This window comes from Pezoporus wallicus, unplaced genomic scaffold (genome assembly GCF_028554395.1).
Source record: "Pezoporus wallicus isolate ANWC-B61680 ecotype Strahan unplaced genomic scaffold, APGP_CSIRO_Pwel_v1 contig_3847, whole genome shotgun sequence".
NCBI classification, from domain to species: domain Eukaryota; kingdom Metazoa; phylum Chordata; class Aves; order Psittaciformes; family Psittacidae; genus Pezoporus; species Pezoporus wallicus.
Window position 1 is genome coordinate 4,693,509 of NW_026639842.1, and position 21,816 is coordinate 4,715,324.

At 41.2% G+C, this 21,816-nt stretch overlaps 1 protein-coding gene across 20 annotated transcripts in view; it reads left to right on the forward strand.

The window, feature by feature from the left end:
* The window catches only part of KMT2C (lysine methyltransferase 2C), a 194,080-nt gene that overhangs the window by 15,143 nt on the left and 157,121 nt on the right, over positions 1 to 21,816 (forward strand). The window contains exon 1 of one of the 20 annotated variants that reach the window (XM_057416511.1): positions 3,634 to 4,027. The exons of 18 other annotated variants lie outside the window; for them this stretch is intronic. Coding sequence is in view for 1 of the 2 variants with exons in the window: in XM_057416509.1 (XP_057272492.1) it covers positions 4,251 to 4,258 (8 nt within the window). In the remaining variant the exon portion in view is untranslated. One more of the 20 variants, XM_057416509.1, reaches the window with a different exon arrangement.

Here is a 21,816-nt window from a genome sequence, read left to right on the forward strand (position 1 = left end):
CATATGTATAGACATAAGTTTTTATCTTAATCATTAAATCCATCGCTTCTGTTGCTTACAGGAAAAAAAGAAAAAGTCTGTCTTCAGAGTGATGACTGATCCCATTTTTCCCATCTACATTTTCTTGGCAGAAGTGTTGGCTTAAACAGTTTCTGCCTTGCCATCATGGTGACACACGTTTGTGGAGATGTGTGAATCAGGGCAGGGAATTGCTGCAGACAAAATTGCTTTGCCTTTTTTCAGTGTCCAGCCCTGCTCCTTTTTTGCTGGGTTCTCCTGTAGCAGTAGAGGTCCACTCATTTGGTTCACAACATGACCCAGCATACAGCTGAACGGGTCTGGTTCAGTGCCTGGGAAGAGGTGGCATGGGATGGGAGCAGCTTCAGTTAGAACTGTGGCTGAACGTGAAATCCTACCCTGAGTTGTTCTTTTAGCTCATTGTCTAATGCTACTGAAGGCAACCTGTGGGCAGTTTGTGTGTCAAAGTAGTAATTACTCAACATAACCAGTGTTGGGCCGTCAGACTGTGCTGTAGCAAAATGATGGTTTTCTCCTTGCTAAGATTTTTATGGCTATTAATGTACTTCCACAGTAAAAGAACTGAATCTCGCATCTTGCAAGCGAGAGCTTTGGAGCTCTAGTGAAGAACAAGGCCAGCTAAGGTGACTTCATACCTGTTAGCTTGCATCTTGGGTCACATGAACAGTAGCAAAAAGTACCGAGAGTAATTTGTTATTATTTTAACCAGCTATTATTAAATTGCAGCTTGCCTTATTGTACTAACAAACTTCAACTTGTCAGGTGACCCATCACCTGGTGTATTAAAACATGTATTTTTCTTTATTTTTTTTTCCACGTAGTGTAACATGTTTGAAAATATCTACAGGTATAGCAGCAGAAACAGCTTTGTGGATTTATGGTGTGTTGGTTATGTTGCAGGGGGTGTTGCCTCAGAAGGTAACGCACCAGTGTTGCAGTGGCAGCTTATATAAATGGGCACTTAGGGGATAGCTGATGAACAACAAACTCCGTGTTCTAGCTTTGCTTAACCTGTGAAGTATAAACACAGAAACTCATTTTATTTAATACAGTTTGGAAAATACCCAGTGGTAAACAGAAGCTATGTATCTTCTTCAGTTTAAGAGGAGCTTATTTTAGTTAATCTCAGAATAACTTTAGAAAAATGTTTAAACTCTGCAGAGATGCATGTCCATGAGGGGTTTGTCCTTGTTAAACCCAAAGAGCTATGAGTGCTGAAGGCAATAAGTAAATCAGATGATGTCTTGGTAGTAGTTTTGCTGTTTGCCACTTGTTGGTTGTACCAAAATAACCAACCCTTACTGCAAAATAAAATACTGACATTTTGCTGTCTTTGCTAAGGTTTAGACTGAGATAGTTGGTACATACTTGGTAGTACTGTATTCAGCTCAGAGGCCCCCAACACAAGAGGGATGTGGACTTGGCTTCAGGGATTCCAGAGGAGGCCACAAAGATGCTCCGAGGGCTGGAGCACCTCTCCTATGGAGACAGGCTGAGAGAGCTGGGCTTGTTCAGCCTGGAGAAGAAGGCTCCAGGGAGACCTTAAAGAAGCAGCTTCCAGTGCCTAAAGGGGGCCAACAAGAAATCTGGAGAGGGACTTTTTACAAGGGCATGTAGTGATGGAACAAGGGGGAATGGCTTTAAACTGAACAAAGGTAGATTTAGATTATACATTAAGAAGAAGCTGTTTCCTGTGAGGGTGGTGGGGCACTGGCACAGGGTGCCCTGGGAAGCTATGGCTGCCCCATCCCTCGAAGTGCTCAAGGCCAGGTTGGTGGGGCCTTGGGCTACATGGTCTAGTGGAAGGTGTCACTGCGCATGGCAGGGGGTTGAAACTGGATGATATTTAAGGTCCCTTCCAATAGTAACCATTCTATGATTCTATGATCTTTAACCTCACTGCAGCAGCCAAAGTGTGCTAACACCTGTGGTTACCAGAGATGTGCTGATAAGCTGTAGCTTGATAGCTCCTTGTAGCTAAATATATTTATCTGTCTGTACCTGCACTAACATGGCACAGATGGCTCTTATACAATAGTTACTTGTTTCAGAGCAAACACGTGGAGATTTTTTCATGTGAGTGCTTTCTTTTTAAAGTTTTATCTTGATCTCTAGAGAATTGGTTTGATTAAAAACTCTCCTGTAGGCCAGGTACCTAAAAGTGTGTTTCACCTAAAAACGTCACGATCAGCAGCACTGGCCCACTCCCTCTACTAGGGTGGATCACATTGTGTTAATCAGTGTGGGGTCTAGGTTGTGCAGTCTTGGAGCTGAAGTGGTCTTTTTGAGTTCCTATGTGCATTTATTGAGGAGTTCTCCAGCCACTACTGATCAGGCAATACTGAACTTACTTGTCCACATCAGAAGGTGCCCGAGGTGAAGTGTGTCCATTTGCAGCTTGGTGTAACACAAGAGAGTCTGATTAAAAAAAAATAATAATTCAGATGAGTGAGAAAATAATGCATTGTCTTTGTGTTTGGCAGATAAATCAGATTATTGTTGTCAACGTGTCAAGCTTTGTCTTGCAGATGGGTGATATTTGAAGAAGTTTTAAGTAACGTAAACAAATTACTTAAATAATTTTAAGGAAAACTTACAGAAGATTGACAGAAGCAAAAGAGTACACAAGAGCAGTTTTCGTGTGAAGGGAAGTTGAACAAAGGCAGTTGCATTGCTACTTTAATTGGCGGAGTGATTGGTTTGCATGTATCTATCAATACTAGTGAAATGATCGTTGTGTAATGTGTTCTTGATTTGTTTTTCCCCTGTAGAAGAATAAGAAAATTGGCAGGGACCGTTTGAAGGATTAGGAAAGAGCCGTTTGTAGATGAACATTTGTCAAGCTTGCTTTCTTAGCTGCTCCGTTCCAGACTGGGTTTGGAGAAGCGTAGAACAACCTGAAAAATGGTAAAGGGGGTGGCAATAAAAAGCCAGTCCCCGAGGTCACACCTTCATCCTCAGGGCTGAAACGCTCTCTTGCCCCGAGCGGCCCCATCAGCCGAGGAGGAGTCCGCCCGGGCGGCGGCCGGCATCTCTGGAAAGAAACATTTTTGTAACTTCAGAGTTGCGCTGCTTTGTTAAATGGGAAAGTGCCGGCTCTGGGGGAGGGGAGGCGGGGAAGGAGCAGGGAGCCGGCAGTCCTGCCGCCCGCCCCCCCTCGGGAAGGCACTTGCAGGACGGGTGCTTACGGTGGGACATCGCGAGGCCGGCTCCCGGTCTCCCCCACCGCAGCCCCCGGGGCCCTTGGGCCGTTCCCCTTGGGCGCCAGCGCCGGCGAGTCTCCCCCGCGGCGGGGGGCGCGGGGCGGGGGCCGGACTGGGCTGTGCCGGGCGGTGGGAGCCTCCGGCGGGGGCGCTGCGTCTCCGGCCGCCGCCGCTGAGCCTCGCTAGCGCAGTCGGCACAGCGGCCCCGGCTCCTGCCGCAGGACTCCGGTCCGCACATTGGCGGCGCCCGGCTGCGTCGGATCTACTTTCGCTCGGCTTTTTTTTTTTTTTTTTTTTTTTTTTTTATCCTCGCTCCTTTTTTTTTTTTTTTTTTTTTTTTTCTTTCCCCTCCCCTCCCTTCCCCTCGCTCCCCTCCCCCTCCGCCCTCCTCCTCCGCCGGCGGCCCCAGCCTGGTTCGGGGAGGATCCCGGAGCCGAAGTTCGGAGGCGATCGGGGCGGTGGCGGATCGCTCCCGGCGGCGCCGCCATGGGGGCCCTGTAAAGCCGCCCGCGCCGCGCCCGCCCGGCAGCGCCGAGGCCCCAGGGCAGTGGCCTGGGAAGCGAAGCGCTCGTACGGAGCGGCGGGGCTGGGGGTAATATGGCTGATCTCGGGGAGTGCTGAGCAGTCGGTGTCTCCGCTCGACGCTGTGTCTCCGCGGGCCGTGACATGTAAATAACTTCTCTTCCCTCCGGATCGCACCCATGCCAGCCCCTCCATTTTCCAGGGGGGATTTGTGAGAGGTTCCGCGGGGCTGTGCTATGTCGCGCAAAACCAATTCGCCGGCGGTGAGTACGGTTGTCGTTTAACTTCTTTGTATTAAAGGGCGAACTGTGACAGCGGGCCCGGCGCCGCGCACGGCGAGTCGGCGGGGACGGGGATACCGGGGATAGAAATCTACGAGGGGACCCGCCGCCGGGGCCGGACCGAGAAACTTAGTGGGGGACCCGGTCGAGGGGATTGCGCGGCGCTGGGCTCGGTCGTGAATCCCGTGCCTCGGTGCTGGCGTGGATGTGCAGGTTCGAGTTACACATCTCTCGCTAGGTAATCCTCGAGCGTTTAAAACGTAAAATAAAAGAAGGTGGGGGTGGGAGAAGGCGCAGGTTACACCTTCCTCCACTCCGTGGGCACACCTGGACGCACCCGCGGGTGCCTGCGCGGACACACGCGTGTTCGATCACCATTACGACTTTATGCGGTTCGTTGTAGCACAACGCTGGGGTTCAGGGTTCCCCCCCCGTTTATTTTTTATTTTAGCACTTTCTTTTCCCCGTCTGAATTCCGGAGCGGTGAAAAACGCGATAGGATAAATTTTTCTTCAGTATCCTTAAGTACTCCATATGCACTGTTTTGAAAAAGATCACCATTTTTAATTTTGCGTGCTTCCAAACCATACCTGTGTTAATTTTAGGTGATCCTCCCATCTGCCTTTTTTGTCTCGTAGTTGTAAATTAAGAGACAGGAGCAAAGAGGCACTTTTCAAAATACACTGTATTTCTACCATGTAATGGATGTTCACACCATCATATATGATGATTTTTGCATGAGCAGTGAGCAAATAGATTGTAAGTCAGTGTTACGTAACTGCCTGGCTTCAGCAAACTTGGGGCGAAGTGCGAAGGAAAAGTCTCATTTCAGTTTTGCTTTGGACAAAAGGAAGGCTGGCTATCCCTTTTTTTCAGTGGCATTACTTTGTAGCAGGTTGATTTAAAAAACCAAACCAACAAAACCGAAACAACCTGTTCTTTAAGAGTAGGAGCCAGTTACTCTGTATACAGTGTATATTTTTTTTCTGAAAAGCTGGTTCAGTCATAGACCTAAATTCTGAGTACTGAACACTCAGTAATCGCTGGGGAATCATTAGTTAATGCTGTAACTGGATTCATTACATAATCGAAAAACGTTCTTGAGTTAGTGTTGTTTTATTATTTAACTTCACTGTTTTCTAGAAGGGCGTAATTTGGCATAGTTGGAGTTTCTGAAATAACCAAGAGTCGGCATGAAAAAAAAGTGTTGTTTTTTTTATCAGAAAATAAAGCAATAGTGGGTTAATACTTCTGTTGCAAAACTGAAACAAACAGGCAGACATTTAAAGATTCTCAGTGACTATATAAAATACTGGGTATTGAAGTAAGCGCACTCACTAAGGTGGAGCTTGCAAGCAGGGGTCTTTGTGCTTTTTGTACATCCTGGGGATATTAATATGTTGTGTTTGACGTTCCTGCACAATCTAAATACACTTGCCACAGAAAAAGTACTGCAGCTCCCAGATTGTTTAAGGTGATTTTTAACCAGTACTTGTAAGACAAGCAGAGGCAGGAGACAAGATATACTTTTCTCAATGCAAATGTGATCAGCTGCGTCTCTGCTATCCAGGCATTCATTTCACTGATGACTACCGTACATTTATTTTTCAAGTATGTGGTATATGCTTCCCTTACTACTTTATTGTAAATGACCTTTCTTTTGATAATATACTTGGAATTGAGTAGCTGTACTTTTTAATTGCCTCACTTGCAGGCTGTCTTTATAAACTGTTTATGACTTGGTTGTTCTTACGTTGTATCTGTTCTGTGCAAAGTAGTACATAATCTGTCGGTGCTATATCTAGATGCTTTTAGGGGAAAATACTCTCCATTTTTTTTTTGTAGGAATAACAATTCAATTGCTGTTGAATTTTAGTATCGTTATTTTGCCAGACTCTGTACTCACTTGGCTTAAATATTTTTTTATCATTGTTATTATTTTTTCTCTCTTCTGTATTATTCTTTCAGAAACAGAAATTCCTGCAGAGTTTTGGCAAAATGTTCTATGAGTTTGTTTTTTTTTTTTTTTTTGGGGGGGGGGGGGGGGAAGGGGAGAATGCAGGGGGTGGCGTTATTGTCATTTACATAATATTCCAGTAGAAAGTAGTTGCATCACGTATGCTTTCTTTCTGTGACTGCTCATTGGACTTGCCTGAAAATGATATCTTAAAGGTAAACGCCTGAGCAGTAATAAAAAGCAGCCATGTATTGCTTTGCTTTCTGCTTTTGTCTCTGGCTAAAAGGACCATTCAGCATGTGCTTTACAGGGTATTTCCAGCCTGAAATTTAGCCAACTGTTTAAAAATAATGGTAGAAGTATTCTTTTATTGTTACTGCGCTCAAGTCTTACAGCTTTGCAGCTCTGTTTTCTTGTTCTTAAAGTGTGGATAGTAAACTCTTGGTGTGGAATAGTGTATGCTATGTATGCCATGTAGTATAAAGTATGAAGCCTGAGAAGAAGGGAAACTGGCTGTGGAGTGTTGTCAAAAGCACACTCTAAATGAGCTAAAAGGTACTTTTTTGTTTTATTTGGGCTTTTCCAGTTTTTGTAATTACTAAGGCTCTTGGAAACTCTAGGAGGTAGAGTGTTTTCAGGGAGAATTATTAAAACCCAGTTTGACAGTGGGCCTTTAGCTAGCCTTTTATAATTCTGCCTTTCCTCTGTGAAATCCTTTTGGCATGTTGTGGTTCTCTGGCAGTATCCCAGCATGTGATATCACAGATATCAGATGTCTTTTTGCGATTCCTGGCATTTGCAGTGCCGCAGTGGTGCTCTCTGGGGCAGCTTAGGTGAACCAGGAAATGTCAGAGAAACTCAGTAGGGAAAGCAGTGTGGTAGAGAAGCAGTCACGTAGTGTTGGGAATAGGTGAGCGGCTTCTGTTGAGGAGTGTTCAAATCCTTGTGTTTGGTAATCTGATGCGGAATGTATCCAGCAAGCAGATGTGCCTTTGAGTGATCTTCACAGATTTTTTTCCCTGACATCCTAGATATAGGTGCGTATCACAATGAGTGGCAAAACATCACAGTTAAGCTTTTTTCCTTTTGAATTATCTTTGATGTAAAAAATGGATCATCATTATATGTGGCCTTGTTAGGGCTTACTTATTTTAAAGTTGAGGTCCAACGCCAGGCATAAGTACAGATGATATTGCACACATGGAGGATATTTGACTCCTCCATAAGATCTGTTGAAAGTTAGTCATAGTGCATTGCATTTCTGTCTCTCTCTGGTGAAGTCTCCCTCCTGCCCATATTTGCTGTTGCAGTGTTGCACAAAGTGCTTTGTGCTGACAGGGCCTTTGTAGTATAGCTAAAAAATAAAAGATTTCACATTGGCTGCTTTGACCTGTGTTTTCATCCTGGTTTACCAAGCCTTGAAAGGGAAATATTTGAGTAACGTTACTTAATTAGACACTCATAGAACATGAAGGCATAGAAGAGTTTGCTTGTATGTTTGCTTGTTCCTGGATATAATTCTACTTCAGAGATGAATTCTTTGTTTTAGATGGAACTCAATGTGTTCATCCTAACCATAAGTACTTCCGTGTTGTTATTCCAGATCTCCTTTTCTTCCCCCCTTCTTTTTTTTTTTCCCCTTTTTATTTTTTTTCTCTTTGTTATCCTTATTTTGAATTTTCATGCCCCAAATGCCCCACTGCTGTAAAAAGAGTATGTAGATTGCTTTTGTAAGACTCTTGTTTTGGAAGATGTGCACGTGAGAGCAGGTAATTACCGCTTAGGCTTTTGCCCCAACCAGCTTATGATCTAAATTATGCTCTTGCCCCTTGTTAGTGTCTACCATTGGGTGCTGTAGGGAAAAATGTGACAGAAGTAACTGAATGTTAGTGAAGTGGGCAGTTACGGAATAATTGTTCCATGGGGAATCTATTTGAAATGGCATTAGATCAGGAGAAAAGAGGGGTGTATTTTTTCCAGAATTCAGAAAACCTCAAGCAAGAATTCTTACCCGTGCTTTATAGTTTTCTACTATAGAAATCTACCTTCTTTGGATCACATTTCTTGTGAGGATACTCAGTTTGATGGAATTCTAAGGCTTTTTCCACACATGAGGAACAGGGTAAAAGGATATAATGTAATTGGCAGAACAAAGAGAGTGAGGGGAAGGGGAAGGGATGTGGTAGATGGGACAAAGATGGCATATCTGGAAGAATGAGAAGGAGGTCTAAGGTTGGAGCTTTGTTTTAATCATTTAGTCTTGAGCAGTTTTTGGCAGTACAGTTTTGAGGCCCCATTGGGAATGAGCGTGACAATCAAGAAGGTACTGACAGTGGTCAAGGAGAGTGACGAGGGAATGAGTCTAAAATGTTTTCTAACCTTTTCAAAGGTTACTTGATCTGGGCCAAATAATAGAAAATGTGCTAGGTGTTGTCGCTGCCATGTCAACCTTGCCTTGTGTACAGAAGGTTTAGTCACAGTCATGGTAGAAGTCATTCGTTACATGTTCAGAACTGTCATAAAATGGAGGTCTGGATTGAACAGTGAGTTCTCTTCTAACCTCTTTTGAAAAAAATCACTTTGGCTTTACAATATTTTAATAGAAGACTAATTGCACATGGGAATGGGTACAAAAACAAGGTAGAGGGCTTTTGGAAGAATCACGGGTTTGCAGTCAGCAGAGAGTTTGCATCAGAAGAGAGGAATCCAGAGTTACAGGAATGTAATCTTTGAGACAAATGAGAGAGAATGAGAAACATAGACTCGAGTCTTTCCTTCACCTTAATCCATCTTGGTGCCGTAGCTTGCCTGTGAGTAGTCACACTTTTCATGCCAGTTTGGATGGGCCTTTGATCAGCCTGATCTGGTGGATGGAGTTCCTGCCCATGGCACAGGGTTGGGACTAGATGAACCTTAAGGTCCCTTCTGACCCAAACCATTCTATGATGCTATGTGTATTTAGCCATTTTTTCCCTTCCATTTGCCCTTTGTAATTTTCTGTTTTCACCCTCTTAAAGGAAGACAAAGTTTTTAATTTAAGAAAAAGGAAAAGTTTAAAGAATGATGTAAAGACAGAGTTATGTAGCTCCAGGAGTGGCAACTATTACAGTTTGCAGTCTGTTTCTTGGAAGTGGAGTATGTTAGTGTGTGTTAGTGAGAAAGTCTGGAAGATTTCTGAGGTGTTTTGTGTGGATCAGGACTACAGCTTTGAATGAACAAATTCCTGAAACTGGCTTTGAGGGAGGAGTCTGGCCTGTGTATTTCGTTTAGCTTATGTATTAGTCTACAAAATGTACAATAATTCAATATGTATTTTTTTCCACCCGCAGTATATTTGTCTTTAGTAAAGTTCACCTAGGGTGATGTAGAATGTTTAGCTATGAGTAGTCTTCATTATATTCTTTATTCTGTTTTTCAGAAGTGCACATAGTTACTGCATCTGTCTTGATGGCCATGGCTCAGATACTAAGATAGCTATGTCACTTTTCCATAGAAAGTTTTGGAATCCTAGAGCTGAATTGGTGAATAGCTGCTATTTTTGGCAGTTCTATTGCTTCCCTTGGGGATGTTTTGAAATTGGTTGACTTGTGTTTAGTATGTTACCGGAAAATCAGAGTTTTTGAACTGTGGCGTATAGTCAGGAATTGCTGTTACCAGTTGTGACATCTGCTGCATTTGCCCCTGTGGATGAAGATTGTTTGCTATGCTTTCTGTGGTAATAGCTGGGAAAAATGAAGGTTAGGGGGGAGGTAGTTCTCCTGGTCATTGACAAACCTGCATACAGTTAATATGTAAACAATCTTATATATTTATACCTTCCCCTGTGGCTGCCTAATTGCCAGTGTCTGCTGCTGACAGCTTCACCAGCCCTACAGAGAAGTTTTCATTATTGATGCCTCCAAACGTCCAAATAAAGAACTGTCAATGAATAAGTACTGTATGGATTCATTTAATTATTAATCAGGACGATAGGGTATTCTCTAAGGTACACAGTTCTGTTTCGAAGACAACTGAAGTCAATAGAAAGTTTTCCATTGAAATAAAAGCCATGAGAAGTATAAGAATTTGATAGTCTAGTCTGTTCTGTGTCTCCTGTTTTGAATAGTGCTAACCAAATGCTGCTTTGCATGATCAGAAAGTGTGGCAAAAGGATGCTTTAGAAAAAAACCAAACCAGGCATTGCAAAATAGTTTTTCAGTCTTCAAATTGTGACTAGTTTTCTGTCAACTTAGATTATGTGAAACAATGCTAAGCTAAAATCATAGCAATTGTAAAAGGCATAAACTTGTTCTTGATTTCTGTATTATTCTTTTACTGGCCAGTTAGTTGTATTTGACTCCCACTGCTTCCAGATACAGACAAGAATCACAGTTCTGTTGTGTGCAGAGAAAAAAAAGGAGCTAGATGTGTGTTTCATGCCTCTGAAACCCAGCCTTATAGTCTGATACAGTTTCATCAAACACACAGCAGCATCATACGTACTCGTGTGTTAAATTCTATCAGAGCACTGCAGGGTTGGATAATTTTGCACGTTACTGCACATCCTGTCTGTGTACTTTTTCACTGTCTCCTGTGCCAGAAATTTTGAGGCCAGGAAGCAGATGAAGAAGAGCTACTTGGTATGTTCTGGTGTGTAACATGTATTTGTAGGTGAAGAGTAAGAGACCTTTATCTGGGGAAGGCTGTCTGGAAGGTCTCCTTTGTAATAGAAAAGCTGACAGTGGTCGTGGTTGGAGGGGTAGGTTTGGGTTTTTTTTCCTGACTGTTCTGTAGCATCCTCTCAGTGAAATTATTTGTGAGGAGTTTAAAAGATGTGCTGTAGTGGTATAGTAAGGGGCAGATAAGCAGTGGTGCTGATGTTATGTCTCTTAAGGCTACAAGAGAAGCAAGGATAGGGTGAAAGTGACTGCATCTTATATAAAACTCTTGTCACTGGGTAAAATAGATGAACTTCTGGGCACACAAAAGGAATTATGTGCTGTTCTTTCGCAAAGCACTTTTCCAGCTGCCCCATAAGCATTTAATGTCAGCACAGAAAGCATCTTCTACATCTGGAGTCCAAAATTAATTTGCAGAATCTTTTCAATAGTTGCAAGCTGTACTGAAAGAAGATGTATCTTGAAATAATCTCCTCTGGAACCTCTTCTCCAGTCCTTCCAACAGCCTCCTAAGCCAGCTAAACTCACCACTAGCAAACTTTCTGCAGATCATTCTATACCCAGATTGTACCTGAGCAGCAAAAGTGTCATTTGCAGACAGAGCCCTATGGCCACCTCAGAATATGTATTCCAAGGTAAAATCTCCCAGATTGTGGGAATCTTGGTTTTGTATTTTTAAAAGACAGAGACACTGTTTATCACATTTCTTCATGAACGTTCACCACATCATCATGGGAAGTGGATGGATGAAATTAAGTGACTTTTAGGTATGAGGATAAACTCACAGTCAGTGAACACCAACTCTTCCTCATAAAACTCAATCTTTAACTCTCTGGCCCTAGCATTCAAAGAAGCACGCCAAATTTTGTCAAGAAGACAAGCCTGGGTGTTTAACCATCTTGTGTGGGATGGTTAAAGTCATGACCCTGACAAATTGACAAATTACAAAATAGACTTGTACTCTAATATCTTGCCTGCACCCCTGCCCTAAAGCTCACATCTTTGCCTTCCACAGATAATAATTTACCTCCTCCTGTTTTCCCCAGAAGAACTATCTTATGAGCTTTCCTTCAGTCCTCCTTAACAAGCAGTGTCTGCCTGTCTTCTCAGACAGGTTCACACCTTTAACTTTGAAGACTGGGGAATCTTCGTAGTATTCAAATAAGGGCTTTTGTGTCCAGGAGCTTGTTTGTTAATTACCTTACTTGAGCAGGGTAGGGGGCAAAAAAAAAATTTCCCCCAAATCTCTCTCTAGTCTTTTTAACTGAGTACAAGAAGAGGAAATTTATAAATTCCCTATAAAAAAGTAAGGTTAGAATGCTGGTGTGCTAGGATTGAATATTATTTTGAATTGGAAGGTAGCAGCAAAATGTCACCTACCTTTCTTCACTGACATGACACATGATGCTTATGTTATTTCTGAGGCTGTGCAAAGGATTTGATGACTTAGGAGAACCCATTGAGCTGCCAGAAGAGCTGTTTTGCTTAAATACAAGAAAAGTAGGTGTGTTTTTTTTGACTGTGAAAGTGTCTTGTTAAAAAGCATGACTGTATGACATGAAACTTGCTGTTCTTGAGGTTATTTTTTGACTGTGGTAGCTAACGACCACATGACTGAGTGATAAAGCTTTTCAGTACAATATGGACAGAGATCCTAATAAGCCATCTACTGAATGGGAAGGTATGTAGGATGCTCAGACATTTTCTTTGATCCCTTCCCCCCTCCTTGGTGCAGAACTCGATCTCTATAGGACTGCATTAGAGTCTCTGGGCATCAGAAATCAGGAACAAGTCTTTCAGAGGAACAACTAAAGGCTACATTGTTGCATGTTCGCTGTTCTCAGTTCCGGATGGTGAATGCAAGGCTGGAAATGAAGGTTAATGGTGTTAAAGGTCAGTCTTTAGGTGTGACAGTAATTTGGGTGATATGATGAGCTCTGTTTCCCTAGCTCTTGTTTCAGAGTCTGTTTGTAAGATAATATGGAGAAATTATCTGTTTCACAATGGCAGCTTTACTGGGTCAGATCAGGGAGCTGGATGTTCCATTGTCATGTTTCCTGCAGTGGTTAACAGCAGATGCCTAGGAACGAAAATAAGAAAAGAGTGATTTTGTAATGATACTTCCCCAAACCACTGACTATGGAAGGTTGGGAAGGAATTGTGGGTTTTCTGGAGTCCGGGATAGTATTTCTGTGTTAGATCTGTTGAGCGTTACACATGTCCTTTGAATGTGTCCAGCCTTTCCTCAATCACACAAGCTTCCATCATGCTGAGCATGGAGTACCACAGTTTAACTGCACTTGTGAGAAGAACAGCTGCCTTTTACTTGCGATTTTCTTGAGCCTTCTACCTACTATGTAGCATGTGTTGGAAAAGATAGTAAATGCTAATTCTGTGATCGCATTTTCAGTGTGAATTGTGATTATAATTATCAAGATGCACTGAAATGCATGTGTGGGAAAACCAGACTGCATACTTTACAAAGAGGTACGCAAATACTGAAGACCTAGTTGGGAACTACCAGGTTAAGTCAGTGAAATTTTATTTAAACTGAAAAAATTTGTGTGTGTGTGTGATGGGACTGCTTTTTGAAGGCATTAAGAGACAAGTGGACTCCAAAGCGGGATGTCTGGGATATTAGCAAGTGTTCTTGGCATTTTTAGGGCAGTACATTTTTCACTTTTTGCAGCCTTAAAGAATCATGTGATCCTGTTTTCTGATGTTAAATGTCTGTAGTGCGTAGCTTAGCTTTGGGTTCGTTCTGTTAGCTCAGTAGTATTTGCATGTGGATGCTGAACCTGTTTTATTATACTGTAAATAGACTAAATGATTCTGCATATTATATTTCCCCGATATAACTGGTTGTCTGTGAGTTAAGGTTTCACACTTGATCATGCTGATGGATCTACAGATCTGTAAAAACCCCAGTGTATTATTACTGTCACCAAGCAAAGCTGCTGCAGCTTTATTTATTTGTCCTTCCTCAAGGGTTCTGCAGTGGCCAGTTTGGGCGTTAGCCACCAAACGCCAAGGTGTCTGTATGGTAGCTGCAGCAGCATTTCAGTATCTAATGGACATGCAAGCTCTCGTTAAAATATGATTAAAGTATCCTCTTTTGTTTGTTAGAGGGAGCCAAGCCCGTGCTTTGTGCTGGACCCTTCATTATGTTTGCACTGTGTTTTGAGATGTGTCTCTTGTTTGTGAGGCTGATTGTTCCCACCCCAAGCCCTGGCTGTATTCAGAGCTCCACTGAAGATGCCTAGCATTCAGCTGGCTTTCCGTTGTTCATCTCTCCTCCTCTGACATCAGCAAGGAGATGAAAATGGTGTTTGCTTTCACTTAAAACAGTCTTCTAAAGCTAAATATGAAATATGAAGCTACTGTTGTTGACTGGGGGTGTCCTTGTTTTCCTGTACCTCTGTTACTTAACTACCAAAGGCTGTTGTCTTTTTTTATTTGATTTTTAAAATATAATTAATAGGTTGGTTTTACAGTTAGAGAACCAGCATAAATTACATTGCTGATTTGCCACAAGCACCTGTGCTAGTACATAAATAATGAGAGAATCTTACAACTAAAAAAAAAAGTTAAAAAGATTTAGTTGTGCTTTCTAAGACAAGCCGCTTTCTCTTGCCTGGAAGTGGAAATACTGGGTTGCTGTTTAGGTTTACTTTTTGTGAAACGTGGAAATTGGTATGCTTCGAGCTCAAAAACTCAGCATGAATCCACAAATTTAATTTGTCTTTGATTTGGTATACTCTTGACAGTACCTGTGGAAAGCATAAACTTATTGGGAACATGGTGTAGTTGATCAACGTAACCAGCTGGAGAAGGACAGCTGACTTCTTGTGGTTGTTGGAACTTGGGGCAAATGAAGAGTATTATTTCTAAGTCAACATGTTGCAGAAGAAGAGGGGTAGAAAATGCTATGCAAGTTCTTAGATCTGGCTTTTCTTTTGACACTCTGTGAAATCAGATGATTTGGCACTTGTAACTACTGTGGGTAAGAGGCGTTCATAAGAAATAAAATAAAATGTATATGTGGCAGTGGTGGGGGAGGCGTCTGTTCTGAAAACATCTGAGATGCTGGAAAGTGTGTCCCCTGTGGGAAAGAGAAATTGCGTAGCTGGCACGGAGGCTTGCTTCTTATGCATATGTGGCCATATTTAGAAAAGGATCAACACTAGGAACTGAATTATTAGAGAAGCGAGCGGCTGGAGGAATGAACATAAAGGAAATTACTTGTATCTAGCTCATTCGTTTGCATTTAGCCAGACGATACTGTGGGAGGGTAGCTAACTTCAGACTAGCTGCATCTTGAGATGGGTTTCAGAAGGCAAATGCTTGATTTAAAGCTCCACAGCTGCTCTTACCTGTGTTTGTGTGTGGCTGCCTTCTCCCTTCAGGTAAGAGATGAACAGGCATTAAAGAAAATGATCTTCCCAACTTCTAAGCCTGGTTTGGAAAGACCCAGTCCAACACTTGATGGAGCAAGGTGCAGGATGCTGTATGTAGTGCTGAGGGAAGTTTTTGGTTTCTAGTACATGTTGCAAACGTTCATGTGTATAAGTAAAAGAAACAAAAAACCAATTAAAAAAACCCCAACAACCAAAAAACACACAAAACCCCAAAGCAACACCACTTGTATATAAAGAAAGCTGTCTGACTGGCAAATACTTGTTAGTATACTAATGTAGCTTATGACAGTTATTTGCACCTGTGTGGCAGTTTTTAGTTTATTGTAGTTTTGTTGCCATACAACAGATTATCTAAATAAATAAATTAATGTGTGAGAATTAAAATATTGTTTCTAAGGAGACAGCCGAAAGGAATGCTTTCAAAGTTTTTAGGAGCAATTAATCCCTTCTCCTCTCCCCCCCCCACTTTATTTTTTAAGAAGTGATTCTTTTTGTTACACTCATCAAGACTCATTTTGAAAGACTTATTTTTCTTGTTTTGGCAAGCTAGTTGATCAGTGCAACTGGCAAGGAGCTAACATGGAGCAACAAAGAATTTCTTTCTGGATAAAAACTGCATTTGAGGCCATCTTGGAGCACTTTGTGAACTAGAGTAGAAACTCTTGTGTGAGAGAGGCCATTCAAGTTAAGTTGCACGTTTTCCTCCCCAAAATTAGCATACCAGAGCACTTTATTGCAGAGTGTTTAGAATACTTTGTACAAGAAATAACAGTAAGTTGAAGATTGCTAGCTGAGGATCTGTAATGATGCCAACTGACTCTTTTTTAATGAAAGCTTTGTATACATAACAGGATGAGTCATCACTGGAGAGTTCTGAAAGTGTTTGGCATCCTGAAGAATCTTTTTGTATGTCTCTGCTGCACAAAAAAAGTATTTTTGTCGTGAAACTCTGCCTCAAGAAGTATTGCAATAACTGGAAGCTTTAGGGAAGGGTTTTCTAATGCGGCTTAAGTCTTTACTTTCTATCATTGTTTTAAAAGTATTTTGGTATTCTTAGATCTTCCTGAACAATAGTATGAAAATTCCTAGAGCACTTTGTTGGCTGTTGAATTCTTTTTAAGATGTACTTGTAGATGTGTCTTTTTAAGACATGCTTCTTTTATAAATTCGTTTTTAAAAGTGTGTAAGAGGAGCTTGACTGTTTCCTTAGCTTCAATGCAAGAATTAAAAATCTGCGTGTAGGAGAATACTGTAGCTCATTTTGCTTTATTCAAACTGGGTCCCTCTTGTAAACCCACAGCAGCTGCTTATCTAAGTTGTACTTATTTCAAGTACATTTTCTTTTGATACAGTTGTGCAGAAGAAGTGGTTGGCCTTGGTAATTTTTGTTGTGTCTCTTAAGAAACTGATATCTTACAAAGTTTAAGGTTTTTTCCTGTGTATTAGGAACATCAGTAGTTGCTGATGTCCTCATTCACAGCAACTCCTTTATAAAAAGAAACAGAACCCTTTGTTAGTGTTCAAGGTGATTGTAAGTAACGCATCAGACCAGCATTGTATTTTGCCCGTGATTTTTCCTAATGGTGTGAAACCCATTTTGTATAATGTTCATGTGTGTGCAAGGCAGCAGAGTTTGAATTTTGCAGCTGTAAAAGAGTTTAATTGTATTTGAGACTTTTAGGAATGTATGAATTTTTCTAGTGTTGTTTTCCCCCAGTTCATTCTTCAGCCATACGTCTTCTGAGACATGCTGTAATTAATTAAAAAAATCAAAACCTTTGATGGGTTCTTTCATGCCTTGTAGTATTGATAATATATATTATTAGGTATTAAATCTGATCGCTTTAGGTTTTATAAATTCCTTTGGGTGAACCTGAGTATGAAATAAATAGCCAAGGAAACCTGGAAAAAATTCTTCAGAATTCATGAAAAAGCTCTTACGGGGAGGAACTCTACTTCAAAACGTTGTGCTTCTTCCAACAAAACACCCATTTCCAACTGTTCAGATGAAAAAAGTTTCCCTTAGGAATACTGAACCAACCACATTACCTTTACTGTAGGATGCAGATGCAGAGAAGAAAATCAGTATTTATTCCTCTATCAGATGTTACATGCTTGTTTTGGAGCTTGCAGGCCAGAACATTGGCACTTGAAATTTCTGTGTTTTTTAGATTTTCTCTCAAGTCTTGAGAATTAAAGTAGCCGAGAATACCCATTTTTCCAGTATGCTGAATGCTGCAGATCCTGGATGCTGCTGTAGCTTTCTTAACTTTGTGGTAAAAAGGCATTTCTAGCGGAATCTATCATTAAAACAGGAAAAAGGTACATGGAGAAGGAGCGGTGGTGGAGGTTATGGAAGGTTTCCCACCTCATCAGGTTCCCTGGTAATCTACCTAGCCATGTTTTGCTGATAATGAAAACTTTCTAGTTAGCTTTATATTTACAGGGCATTTAAGGCCATGAATCCAGAGATCTGTTCTGCTGGCAGCAGTGACTTAGGCAGTCACCTTTTTTGCAGCTGCTCAGCACTGTTCCTCTGCCAGTGCAACTGCTAGCATGCCTGCTTGGAGAACCTGGCTGCGAACTCACTTGCGACACTATAACCTCTATTTGTAAAGGGTACGTGCAGCTTACGTGTTACTTCAGGTGAATATTAGAGCCTTGTCCAAGTCCTGTTAGTTTTGCTTTGACCTGTGCTAGCTCTTTGTGTAAAGCTGTTTTTTATATCTGTAGATTTTGAGAGTAAAACTGTAGTGTTCAGAGAAGAGTTGCTTTTAAAATGGTCTCATCAATGGCGATTAGTTTGTAAGATTTACTTAATCTTTACCTTTTTCAGCTTTAAGGTCCATGTTTCACTTTCTGTGGTATACTTTTAAACGGGTACTTCTGCTTTTACCAGTTTCTTTTTTTTCTAGTTAATAATTTGTGATAGAATTTTACATCTTGTAAAATTTTAACCTTTGTAAGTATGTTCAGATTTAAAATGGTTCAGAAGTGCAGGAAAAAAGGACAAGACTTGGTATAGTATTAACATCTTTATCATGTCAGTAACATAGTCAGCAATCAAGCATCTCCTGTTGTGCCTACATCTGTTTTACTTGCCAGTAAACTAAACCTTCCACAAGTCAAGGCATGCCATGTTGAGGCTGCACCCTCATCACGTTTAAATTTTGAAGTGAATACCGTTATTCAGAATTACCTCAGTATTTTTCAAATGTTGAAATCCAGGAACCCACTTTTGGTTGTGGAAAAAAAATAGATTGCTTAAGATAACAGCTGTCTAAAAAATCCGTGTTGAGATGTGTTAGTTCTGAGCTTTTAAAGATGAGAAGATGTGTTAATAATTCATATATTTTACTTGTGGTACTTGGAACACAGTTTGCAAAATGATAGGTATAGGTGCTCTGTAAATGTTTTGTGGAAATTTGTCTTGAAAAATCAGTACAAATTGAGCCGAGCTTTCAGTGTGTTTGAAATTGCTTGTATCCAAGGAGCAAAACCTGTCTAAAAGGTTGGAACTGGACAGAAATAGTTAACAGCAGACCATAAGGATTAGCGTTGAGTCCAGCCTTGCTGCTGTGAATGAGCTGGAAGAAGGTGGAAGCAGCAACCTAATGATATTGACAAGTGGTATGGAAGTAAATGGATTTGTCAACACAGAGAGAATATGGCGAACACCACAAGTTAGGAATATACAGAATACAGAAAAAGGAGAAGGAGGTTTCTCCCAACCTCATCCAACAGGTACAACTACCATTATTGAGTCAGTCATGGCTGATGGCTTTCCAGGCACTGCACTGATGAGAGTGAGAGTCTCGCAGTAAAATAATGCAGAAAAGGGACAGCATATAAATGAATGTGTGAGGTTTCTTTTCTTTCTTTTTTTTTTTATTTTTACACATAATATTTTAATTACCTCAGATATGTTATGAAGATGAATGCATTACCATTTATTATACAGCTAGACTGTGTAGTGAACGACAGTCATGTCCATGGGATAGTGCTGCTTTGAGACAACAGTTAATGCTCACACCTAAGTTGAAATAAAATCTGTAATGGGGGGAAAAAAAAGTACTGTTGATGAAATGTGGTAGTTGAGAACGTCTCCTGTGAAGACTGGCTGAGAGAGCTGGGCTTATTCAGCCTGGAGAAGGAGAGAAGGCTCCAGGGACACCTTAGAGCAGCTTCCAGTGCATAAAGGGGCTGACAAGAAAGCTGGAGAGGAACTTTTTACAAGGGCATGTAGTGATAGGACAAGGGGGAATGGCTTTAAACTGATAAGAGGGGAGATTTGGATGAGATACAAAGGAGATGCTCTTTCCTATGAGAGTGGTGAGGCCCTGTCACAGATTGCCCAGAGAAGCTGTGGCTGCCCCATCCCTGGCCAGGCTGGATGGGGCTTTGAGCAACCTGGTCTAGTGGAAGGTGTCCCTACCTGTGGCAGGAGGGTTTGGAACTAGATGATCTTTAAAGTACCTTCCAAGCTAAACCATTCTGAGAGTCTGTGATATTTAAAACCTAGTACTTTTTATTTTTATATTAAAAAAATATTAAACCCATTGTATCTTGTAGATAGTGGTATAACAGTGACTGTGCCTTTTAGGCAGAGATTTTGTTTCTGTGTTCTAGGAACTCTGAAAACAAAGTTGTACTCAGAGAAGACAGGGCATTTTTATAAAATACCATTTTCTGGAAATAACCTCTGTAGTCCACAATGGATGAAAACGTGTAATAGTTGTTATTATTCTAAATAAATAAATAAAATTACCCACTCTTGAGCTGTCCCAAATGTACCCTCAGCTGCTCTGCAGACACAGACATTGAGACTAGACTACCAGCGTTTACCAGCTGTGTGTAAGAGCTACACTGCACGTAAAGGGATTTCACATTTTATTATGTGGGAGGGATGATGTCAGTTTGGTTGATTATGCCCCTTTCAAGCTGCTGTGATAATTACCTGCTTGTTACCAGAAGTGTCGAACCCATTTTCAATTCTTGTTTGCTTTTGCTGTCATGCCCTAATTGCTACATAATTTTGTCCCTGCCAATTACTACCTTGGAGTTGAATTTTACAGTGAAAAAGTTGTAAGAAGCAATAAAGTAATTGTTTTTTAGGTCTTGTAATTTCAATGGAATATTTTATTATGCTACAAAGTATATTGAAACACATGCTGCTGGCTTCTATGAGGCAGTGAAATCCCATGGTTCCCACTGAAATCAGGAGGATGTAGAAGGCGTGACTTTTTTGGGGAGCAAGCCCCTTGCGGTCGAGCTGGCTGTAGTACATGTCTTGATGGTTAAATATGCAAAAGTGAAGAGGTGAGAATAGATGGCTTCTAACGTTTTATTTTGGAAATGAAGATATTTACTACATTCTTTAGAGGCAGGAACTCATAGATTTGGTGGTTCTTTTTTTTCTTACTCTTTCCTTCTTTTTTATCCCCAGTGTGAGTTTTAAAAGTTGCCTTTGATGTAGATACCAGGTCAGCTGGTATGATCCTTCAGCCATAGTTTTCTATAAAGATGTAAAGTAAATGGATTTTTTTAAAGGAGCTGAGCCTAACAGTGTCTTATATTCTAATTAAAGTATTCATTTGAATTAGTCAGTGGAATAAAGCCTGCAGTAATTGGGTTAAGGGCTGGCTGACCAAGCACTTTGTTGTCTTTGGGAGCTGTCATCTCCTTGCTTTAGGTTTTTTGGGTGGTCTTCCGGCAGTAAAGCCTGGTATTAGTCAATAACAATTACTGCTGTTGAAATCTGTATATGGAAGGACATGGATGAGCATAGGGAAGGGGCTAAAGTGGGATTTGGATTAAGCACAGTTGAACAGAATGCTCTTTAGAATAAGGAGAGAGATGGTGTCACCATGTCAAGGTGTTGGGATGGTGCTACAGGCTGGAAAGGAGTATTTCTGGAAAGAGATTTAGAGTGTGGGGTGTTTGTGGCTGTGTCCTGAAGCTGTTTATCACAGACTTTCAGAAATGTTGGCAGAAAGTCATGAGGTGAACCAAAGGTTGCAGAAAGCGTGAAGAAAATTTCTTTGGTGAGAAAGGCAAAGTCCACTAGGTTACGGGAGGCTGGGGAATCCAAACCGTAAAACTAAGTAGTAGCTTGATTACAGTGGATAATACCTCCAGTGCACAAAACCCTGGGTTCTGAAAGGTTCCCTAATGTAATAGGAAAAGGCACAACAAGAGCCAGCGGTTGAAAACTGAAACCAGAGGAGTTCACATAGGAAAAGAGCATGAATTCATAAGGAGGAACAAATGACAGAGGGCATGGCAAAGCGAGTGCCTTTCTGAAAGGTGGTCTTCAGTGAATTACGGTTATTGAGTGATATTTACGGATATTAGAGTTGTGTGGATAATGATTCTGGCATTGTATCCAGTCAGTCTGGGAGCAGTTGGAATTCTGTTTTGATAGCCCTCTCTTTAGCAGGTTTTTCATGGTGGCATAATAACCGCTAGAGATCTTTTGTGGTCAAAAAGTCTTTTCAAATGTAATCTTTAATACATTGATTGCAAAATACAAATGGTTTCTAAGATGCTGAGGACATAGTATACCTCAGTTCTAATTCTTCTGTCATCATGAAAGCTTTCAGGTACTTCAGGGGAGAAATCTCAGCATGCAAAAATACAGGAAAAAAGAATTGTGCAGAAGTAATAATGTGACGAACCCTAATGATTTTATTGTTGAAATTTGTGTGTGGCCAGACTGTGAACCTAGCCCCTGGTCTG